The sequence below is a fragment of the Physella acuta genome, unplaced genomic scaffold (assembly GCF_028476545.2).
Source record: "Physella acuta isolate Inbredline_101_S28 unplaced genomic scaffold, ASM2847654v3 ptg000914l, whole genome shotgun sequence".
In the NCBI taxonomy this organism is placed as follows: Eukaryota; Metazoa; Mollusca; class Gastropoda; family Physidae; genus Physella; species Physella acuta.
The window spans coordinates 3,419-13,942 of NW_026732431.1; the positions used below are offsets into that span (position 1 = coordinate 3,419).

The window sequence follows — 10,524 nt, forward strand, 5'->3', positions numbered from 1 at the left end:
GATGGTGTAGGTGATGGTAGAAGTGGTAGTGGTGGTAGCAGATGTAAGCATGGAGCATAAAATGGTGCGTAGTATTGATAGCAGATACAGGTGTGTAACAGATACAGGTGTGTAACAGATACAGGTGTGTAGTAGATACAGGTGTGTAGCAGATACAGGTGTGTAGTAGATACAAGTGTATAGTAGATACAGGTGTGTAGTAGATACAAGTGTGTAGTAGATACAGGTGTGTATTAGATACATGTGTGTATTAGATACAGGTGTAGGTGTGTAGTAGATTCCTGTGTGTAGTAGATACTTGTGTGTAGTAGATAAAGTGTGTATTATATACAGGTGTGTAGCAGATACAGGTGTGTAGCAGTCGTAGTGTGGTAGTTAGACTTAAGTTATTATGAACATAAGTGAAAATTTTCAGCTCTGAAACGCCAATACTCTTTGCATAATCGTGCACTTAAATATGTTACTAAATATAGTAAAAGCTCTCATTTTTTAAGGTCTTTTCAAGGTAACAACACTTTTGAAGTATATTTTCTTACTAGTATGCTGGTAAAAAATATTAGCCTCAAAAGTTTATAAATCAAGAAATTTCACTCTTGGGGGTGAGCCCTATCCGCAGTGAAAGCTGTAATATTGCAAGGGAGGTAACACAAATAATAAAATAAAAATCACGAAAATATTGTATTAGTTCCCCTTACGATACAAGACTACCTCGCATTCTTGTAGGGCGAGTTAAACAGTTCAAATTATGTTGGTAAAATACATTGTAAAGAAAGAGGTTTGTTTATTATAAAACTAAAAACAACAAAAAAAAAACAAAAAAAACAAAGGGATATAGAAAACGTGTTTATTTTATTTTGCCAATTTAACCCGTAATAAACTTACAATATCAAACTTTTGTATGCAAATCACATTCATATTAAACGTAAGCGTACATGCTTAAAAAGTATACTTTCGTACTTGTTAGTTCATTATCATTATATACTTTCTTCTGTTGAAAAAATTATCTATCCTTTGATCAAGTATAAAATGAATTCCCAAGAAATTTGATATTTAAATGATTTCATTTCTTTACATAATTTAGCATAACTAAAGCGTACTCCCATCTAGCACCGAACATTAATTAATCAAACATAACATATTGTTGTTTTAGAAATATACAGTTAATGTTAACAAAAAGAGATTTAATAGAAAAAAAAAGTCTACAAAAAAATATCACAAAACCACAAGTTTATAAAAATTACCATCAAACATTTTAAAACTACAAAGTTGGGATTCTATGGTTTTTGGCCTTCTCTTTATCCACTTTATCAAAGTCTGTGAGAGCACTGACCACCTCTAATACATGACCCTGATTTAGTGTGCTTGGGGTCAAGGTCCACTTGCTGACCAGGTCTTGACCCAGCCCGTCCCTGGCATGTCGCCAGAAGATCACAACACGAAGTCGGCAAACCCGCAAATAATTTCTTCATTGGATTCGTCCAGCGCCCAGCCTTTTGTTTGGTATCTGCCCTGTGAAGGAAATCAATTGAGATCAAATATCTGCCCTCTGAAGGAATCAATTGAGATCATATATCTGCCCTGCGAAGGAAATCAATTGAGATAAAATATCTGCTCTGTTAAGCAAATCAATTGAGATCATATATCTGCCCTGCGAAGCAAATCAATTGAGATCAAATATCTGCCCTGTGAAGGAAATCAAGTGAGATCTAATATCTGCCCTGTGAAGGAAACCAACTGAGATCAAATATCTGCCCTGTGAAGGAAATCAATTGAGATTAAATATCTGCCCTCTCAAGGAAACCTACTAAATATCTGCCCTGCCAAGGAAACCAATTGAGATCAAATTTCTGCCCTGTTAGACAAAGTGGGATGTTACATCGAGAGGGGGGGGGGGATTTATTCAATCAGGACGATACATTGTGACTGAACTAACATAATCAAAGAGGGGCATCATTAAAGCTCAACTCTAATATACGTCAATAGACTATTCAAATGTCCGTCAATAGAATATTCAAATGTACGTCAATAGACTATTCAAACTTACTTCAAATAGACTACTCAAACTTACGTCAAATAGACTACTCAAACTTACGTCAATAGACTACTCAACCTTACGTCAAATAGACTACTCAAACTTACGTCAAATAGACTACTCAACCTTACGTCAAATAGACTACTCAACCTTACGTCAAATAGACTACTCAAACTTACGTCAAATAGTCTACTCAACCTTACGTCAAATAGACTGCTCAACCTTACGTCAAATAGACTACTCAAACTTACGTCAAATAGACTACTCAAACTTACGTCAAATAGACTACTCAAACTTACGTCAAATAGACTACTCAAACTTACGTCAAATAGACTACTCAAACTTACGTCAAATAGACTACTCAAACTTACGTCAATAGACTATTCAAATGTCCGTCAATAGACTATACAAACTGGGTCGGCGCTACTTATATGGCGAACTGGGCGGTCGCCTAGGGCGCCATCCCTAGGGGGGGGGGGGAGTGCGCAAAATGTTAAATGGCTATTATCAAAAAAGTACCTAATAATTAATAACTTTTATAAAGGTATAATAGCGATCTATTTCGGCACCCAGGAAGAACTATCAATTTTGCAACCCCACCCCAAAATTAGGTCTATATAGGCCTATATTTATTCGCTAACGTGAAAATGCAACCCCACCTCCAGAATTTGGAAAGGTCGTGTTGTTTTTTACCAGTCACTTTGCCTTTTTATGTTGGTGTCACATAATTAATGTAGAAAACGATTAAATAAGTTCATAATTTAAATTTCGAACATTTCAAACGAATATCTAATTTTAATAGGGCTTGTAAGTCTCGTTTTTTCTTACTTTGAATTAGAAATTTGTCCTGGTGTATAGAGTTTTGTAATGACGGGGTGTTCAAAGTATTGTACTTGTTTGGTAAGTTTTGATGAATCGTTTAGATTTGGGAGTAACGGCGGAAGGCTGTTTTGTGATATGGTTTCATAGGTATAAAGTATCGAAGGGTTAAAGAGTCATAATTTTTATTCGTCTGTTTTGTAGATGAAGGTCTAGTGGAATCTGATTGGTACTAGAGGAATAGGAATGCAGGTGATGAAGTATCGAAGTTCTGGAGTTCGGGAGTATTGATTTTTGTGGTATTAAGGTATCGAATTATATTAACTGTTAAAGTGTAGTAGTTGGTCCAGTGAAATCGTTGTTGATTAGGAGTACTGTTTGTAGATTTTAGTGTCGTAGTTCTGGAGCATCGTGTCTAGTTATGTTTAAGTATCGAAGCTTGATATGTGTTGTGAATGTAGTAAAGTATATTGAGTAGTCGAGTTTATCGTACTTAAGGTGATTTCAATTCAGTGCGGAACACACTACAAAGAAAGGTAGGCGTTCTCTAGTTGAACAATCTTTAGTTTTTTAGGAATCTACATTACCTCTCTTAAAGTATTAATATATAATATTAAATAGTATGAAATTTATAACTAAACGTAAACTTTTGTTTTAATCAAATTATTTTTTTTATATTTAATCAATAATTCTAGCATTGTCTAAAACAGGCGTTCCTTTAATTAGGGGATCCAAAAAATTTATACGCAGAATTTAAGGCTAGAAACATCGTTAAATTGAATGTCATCAAAATTGAATAGAAGTATGTTATGATAAAGCTACCATTTTTGGACTTTCAAACAAAATCTACAGTTAAGTATTCAATAAATAGAATATAGTGTTTTCACAATCTTACATAGTTAATATAAAAGATTTTTTTATAATTATTACATAATGAAATTAGAACGTTTTATTGTGTTTTTCAAGCTTGCCTTAGTTACACTTGGATTATTTAGCTATTGTTGTGAAAGTTATTTCCCTTGAATGAAATTTTTGTCTTTGGATTTTTAAACGGGAGATAATTCGTTGCTAAACTTTACATTCATTTCAAATTCCTGTACCTTAGGTTGACCGCTTACATATAAATACAACTTTAAGTTATTATTTGCTATTGTAAAAATTATACATCAGTAGCCGTTGTATATTGCAATACTTAATGTTAGTAGACATACAGTCTTAGTCGTAAATTAAACATCTAATTCATTGTAAGGGGGGGGAGGGTGGCGGCTAAGTCGTAAAGTACAAAGTAGACTCGCGGACTTCAATAAAATGTGATTACGCTTGCAAACTGGAATTGAAGGAATTAGTACAAACTTTTGAGACGAAGGAGGCACGTAAAATTTGATTTTGATGTCTACTTAAAACGTGTATGCAATTTATAATAAATAAATATGTCACTTTTAATTTATTGTTTTCTTATACATATGTTTTATAAGTAATCAATTTGTGTGAAAGGGGGCGTTTTAGTATGTTTTGCCTATGGCGCTAAATAACCTGGCGCCGGCACTGTATACAAATGTCCGTCAATAGACTACTCAAACTTACGTCAATAGACTACTCAAACTTATAGAACGTGAATAATAACTAGCTCAACCTTCGCATTAAAATTTTAAAAAGTTAAACTTAGTAGCTTTATTAGACCTATTATTGTAAAGTAAGTGGATTTAAGGAAAATTCAAGAACAGTAATTCTAGACTCACTGCGGGGAGATAATCCATGATATGCTTGACCTTGACCTTGCTGATGAGCCCTTGCCTGATGGGGCAGGTGAAGGTCTTGTTGGCCTCGGGCAGCTCCTGCTCCAGCTCGCACAGCTCCCAGTAGTTGGTGTACAGCTCCTGGCCGTTGTACTTGATGTCCACGTGGAACTGACCGCCATTGATGTCCTTCTCTGGAACAGTAACAGCAGGATTAGTTGGGTTACTCTAACGCCTTGAGGTGTTGAGTTGTTGTGTTACTGTAACGCTTTAATGTGTTGCATTGTTGGGTTACTGTAACGTCTTCATGTGTTGCATTGTTGTGTTACTTTAACGTCTTAATGTGTTGCATTATTGTGTTACTTTAACGTCTTAATGTGTTGCATTACTGTGTTACTTTAACGCTTTAATGTGTTGCATTACTGTGTTACTTTAACGCCTTAATGTGTTGCATTACTGTGTTACTTTAACGTCTTCATGTGTTGCATTGTTGTGTTACTTTAACGTCTTCATGTGTTGCATTATTGTGTTACTTTAACGTCTTAATGTGTTGCATTACTGTGTTACTTAAACTCCTGAATGTATTGCATTGCGGGTACGGATAACTGTGGTAAAAGCACGGGGTAAGGAGGAATGTTCGGGGGGGGGGGGGGGGTATATCTTGCTCCTTGAGAACGTTCATTTCTTGAAAAAAGCAAGCCTTATTATTGGTAGAGTTCTCTGAGTATCATCAGAGTTACCTGGCTTAGAACAGTGTATAGTACCGTGTATAGTACCGTGTATAGCACCGTGTATAGTACTGTGTATAGTACAGTGTATAGTACAGTGTATAGCACCGTGTATAGTACAGTGTAAAGTACCGTGTATAGTACCGTGTATAGCACCGTGTATAGTACCGTGTATAGCACCGTGTATAGTACAGTGTATAGCACCGTGTATAGTACAGTGTATAGCACCGTGTATAGTACCGTGTATAGCACCGTGTATAGCACCGTGTATAGCACCGTGTATAGCACCGTGTATTGCACCGTGTATAGCACCGTGTATAGTGACCTGTATAGTAGTATCAGAATGTACAATGCAAATAAATAATTCCAACACGACCCATAACTTCCACTAATGAGAAAACTAACGTTGAAAATCTTGCAGGGAGTGGAAGAAAAAATTCGGAGTAGCTAAAATGGATATTGAATAATGTCACTGGGATTTGTTTGAGTAACCTGGGTCCTGTATCACACAGCAAATTATGAATAATCTACTTCCATAGAGAACTATAGTCTACATCATTTAATACACGTGAATACTAATCTGAATAACAAGCCCTGTGAGATAACTGTTGTCATGTAACCCTACATCTTCCTTCTCATCAACATACACACAAGCAAACTCATCTAAAACACTGCTCACCTACGGTCATGTTGACAAATGTTTTGGTCATCACCCCACCCCTCTCCTTGTCCTCCATCAACACCACTGTCCCCAGCTGTGTCCTCTGGCCATCTGACATCAGAGATATCAAAACATCAAACACATGTACTCTAAAGTACTAGGTATAAATAGTACACTTTCGGACAATCCGGTCAATAGGACCAATGGAGTTTTTGTCACCTCGACATAATACAAAGAAAGCGTGGTAATTTCTATGGCTAGACGTCATTTACTTTCCCTGATGTCATTTCCAGGTAGACACACTCTTGGACGTCTTACGGACCAGTCCTGGATCTGATCTGAAACTTTCTTGTTCACAGACGTGTGCTCACGTAAGTGGCGTAGCCAGGAATTGGTCATGGGAGGGGTTCAAACATGTTTCCATATCAGAGGCGTAGCGAGGGGAGAGGACGAGGGGGGGAGACATATGTCCCCGGGCGCCGACCTTAGGGGCGCCAAAATGGGTTGGAAAAATAAATTGAAAGATTGAGGTGGGGGGGGGGGGGTGCAAATCGAAATCCTGAGGGCGGGGTGGGGGGTGTAAATCGAAAGTTTGAGGGGGTGGGGTGCAAATCGAAAGTTTGTCCCCGGGCGCCGGGTCGCTACGCCTTTGTTCCATATGTATACAATCCTATATATATATATAGGGGTGGGGGTCCATGGGAGGTGTTATAGCCCCACTAACCCCCCCCCCTTGCCTACGCCACTGGCTCAGGCCCCGACCAAGCCGTACCACATGTATGAAATAACTATATTGTTGGTACAAATAGATTCCAACAATCTAATAATATAAAATTTTAATTAGCAACCGTTATTTATAAATCACAGGCACTATTTATATGTGTACTTTCAAAAGCAAAAAAAAAAAAAAAAAAAAACAGGCTTAACTTGTATTTTTTTTAAATTAATTTTTAAAAACCAATTATTATGGAATTTTTTTACAAAAGCAATTAAATTATAAGTTGGATTTATATTCATTATTAAGATTGTGTTAAGTGTTTTAAAAAGCTATGTCACTGTTCAGTAGGTTTAAAATCGGTAAGTGAAATCCCGGTGATGGTATTACCACATCGATCAAATAAAGCACCCACAGCCACAAAGTGGTTCTCATGCAGGAAACGTGTCCACACATCCGCGTTGTCAACCTCGTCTACATCTACCTTGTCCCCAGCATCGGGCCGGGGGTCAAGGTTAAACTGTGACTTCCGGTTCATCTTCAACAACACGTCCGTCGGTGGCCTCTTGAAGTAGGCCAGGTAGATGGCCGTGGCCAGCATGGAGATTAACGTCAAGATGGCCAAACGGGCCAAACGCCGGCGAATAAATACTTTGATTAACATTATTTTCAACCACTAATTAAATCTACTAATTAGCCGTGTGTTGCCTTAAGTTTGAGTAAGAACACCGCAAAACACAATATGTAGTCCATAGTGAAATACAGTGAACACGGGTACACACAATTTGATGACGTCACTAAATTCACATTTTACTGCACTATGTGAAGTCAAAGAATCGTCGACAAACTCTATAAAACGCCGTTAAGACCTATCCAATTTACACTACACACAAGCATAAAAAATGTGTACAGGTATGGATGTTGTACTGAACTGTGAGGAAGGGACCGATAACGGAATTGATAACACAGATGATAACAGGAGCTAATTGAATCTCTGACGGTCTCACTTTCAATGTGACCTTTGTCCTGACCGATAAAGGCCGATATGTCTATTTTTAGAAACAGATGTTCTTGATAACGTAACAAAGGATCATCACTAAAACGATTCAGTCAAAGATTGTAATTAAAAATAAAAAACACATGCAATATATGTACCACTACTTGTGAATTGAGTTTGTCTTTCTGACATGCACCAACAATAAATGGTGCACGGACATTTGACCACAGGTGCTTTGACCATAGGGGTTTTGACCATAGGGGGTTTGACCAAAGGTGGTTTGACCATAGGGGGTTTGATCATATGGGGTTTGACCAAAGGTGGTATGACCACAGAGGGGCTTTGACCATAGGGGTTTTGATCACAGCGGCGCTTTGACCATAACCGGGCGTTGACTATAGGGCCTTTGACCATAGGTGGTTTGACCACAGGTGTTTTCTCAGCAGAGGTTCTTTGATCACAGGTGGTTCGTCAACGGGTGTTTGATCACTAGCGCTTTGTCCGACTTTGACAACATTTGTTTTGTCCACATAGGTTGTTTGACCACAGGTGGTTTATCCAATGCTGGCGTTTGATAACAATCGCTTTGTTTACATATGGTAAGGATTAATTTCAAATGTTGTGTAATTATGTTTTAAATTGCGACAGGATGTAATAAAATGTTAATTCATCTGTCATTTTGTTAACCATACAAATATTATTTATTTGACTATACTGTTGTCATGTTTTTTTTAAACCTTTGTATATGCTATGTATTTTCAAGTACATCTACATTATTTATTTGTGAAACTTGTTATATGTGGCATTATATGTGTTCCATTTATATTTAAAATAAATCTATGAGGTCTAGCACCAGACTTTATGTGGAGACTAAAATATCATTCTTTACTTTTTTTTTAGTAAATTTCTATTAATTGACTCTCATGAAACATGTATAAAATCGTAGAAATTGTATCATAAGTTTAAATTTTAAAAAAGCAGTTTATAATTTCTTTTTTTAAATCTATATATTATGGTTAACCCCTTCTGTGGACAAAGCTCCGCTGTGGTCAAAGCACCTAAGACCCAATAAATAATAACAATGCTAAATTAAACTAACTAACTACAGCTATATATATATATATATATATATATATATATATATATATATATATATATATATATATATATATATATATATATATATATATATATATATATATATATATATATATATATATATATATATATATATATATATATATACGTAGAGGGGAGAGGCAGATTTGTTGTGATAAACTGTGTTGTACAGACGTAGACTTTTTCTTTCACAACAAAGGTGGTGGAAATATGTTGGTCTACATAGGTTTTTTTTTATGTGTTGGTGGTTAATTTGTGTGACTATATTTATGAGGGAAGGGGTGGGGGTGGGGATGGGGGTGTGGGGGTAGGAAGGATATTTACGACGACATCTAACTATAGGCCTATATTATATAAGTGGGTGGGGGGGGGGGGGGGGGCTAAAAGCATGTTTCGTGTAGGCCTACGTCATTCAGAACAAATAACACCAAAACACGGTTCATCTTTATATCTAGGTTAACCAGTGCCGGCGCCAGGTTATTTAGTGCCCTAGGCAAAACTTATTAAAACGCCCCCTTTCACTTAAATTACTTACTAAAGAAAAAAATAAAATTAAAAGTGACATATTAATTTATTATCAGTTGCATATACCTCATAAGTAGACATCAAAATCAAATTTTACTTGCCTCCTTCGTCGCAAAAGGTTGCACTAATTCCTTTAATTCCAGTTTGCAAGAATAATCATATTCTATAGAAATTTTCCACGAGAGTACGTTGTACTTTACGACATAGCCCCCCCCCCCCTCCCCCTTAGAAAAATTTCAAGTGCTTTCCCCCCCCCCCCCCACCTCCCTCCCTCCCGGGAAAAGAAAGTATGGAAAAAAACACGGAAAAAACCCACAGTTTTTGTAGTGTTGGGCTCTCTGCAGACCTCATAAGGTGAGTTCCAGGACGGAACTTACCTATTTCATGCTTGACTCGTTTTAGGTATAATTGAAAAATGCCTATATTGTATTTTTTTTTTTTTTTTTTGAAAAATTAAAGGTTATAAATGTTATAGATTCCAGCCTACAATTGTTATAGATGAATCCTTTAGAAGAGGGTGAGAAATATGAATAAGACAATTAATTAGATGATTAATTAGTGACTTAGACGATTTTAGACGCATTTGTTGCACTATCTCACGCTGTGTGTCTACTAACATTTAGTATTTCAATATACAACGGCTACTGATGTATTTGTTTTTCAACTGGATAATGCTAAAAAAAAACCATACAGAAATTTTTTGTTTGGAATTTCTGCTCTATATAATTTTAACAAAAGCAAATAATAACTTGTATTTTTTTGTAAGCGGTGAACCTAAGATGCAGGAATTTGAAACGAATGTAAAGTTAAGCAAAAAATTATCTCCCATTTCGAAACCCGAATACCAAAATTTAATTCAAGGGAAATAACTTCCACAAGAATAGCTAAATTAACCAAGCGTAACTAAGATATGCTTGAAAAACACAATAAAACGATCACAATTTCATTACGTAATAATTATAACAAATATTTTATATTAGCTATCTAACCATGTCAAAAAAATATATTTTACTTATTAACTACTTAACTGTAGGTTTTGTTTGAAAATCTAAATACGCTAGTTTTATTATAACATACTTCTAGCCAATTTTGCTGACATACATGTTATTGACGTTTGTTGTACTATAAAAATAGAAAATTTTGGATCCCCTTAATAAGGGGCCACCTTTAAAAAAAACAAATACGGGAAGCT

The 10,524-nt window shown here is 36.1% G+C and overlaps 1 protein-coding gene across 1 annotated transcript; it reads right to left on the reverse strand.

The window, feature by feature from the left end:
* Positions 1-846: 846 nt before the first annotated feature.
* Positions 847-7,610, reverse strand: LOC131953253 (uncharacterized). The gene is made up of 4 exons (XM_059316360.1): positions 7,082-7,610; positions 5,995-6,087; positions 4,591-4,781; positions 847-1,509 (listed from the first exon to the last, which is right to left on the reverse strand). The coding sequence occupies exons 1-4, from the start codon at positions 7,353-7,355 to the stop codon at positions 1,429-1,431; spliced, it is 639 nt and encodes a 212-aa protein (XP_059172343.1). The 5' UTR covers positions 7,356-7,610; the 3' UTR covers positions 847-1,428.
* Positions 7,611-10,524: the final 2,914 nt, after the last annotated feature.

Bases quoted from the DNA above. Each gene is read 5' to 3' on its own strand.
- LOC131953253 (XM_059316360.1), bottom strand. From the start codon at position 7,355: ATGTTAATCAAAGTATTTATTCGCCGGCGTTTGGCCCGTTTGGCCATC. The intron at 6,088-7,081 runs GTAATACCATCA...CTCTGATGTCAG, and splicing joins TGCTTTATTTGATCGATGTG to ATGGCCAGAGGACACAGCTG. The intron at 1,510-4,590 runs GTGAGTCTAGAA...TTTCCTTCACAG, and splicing joins TCATGGATTATCTCCCCGCA to GGCAGATACCAAACAAAAGG.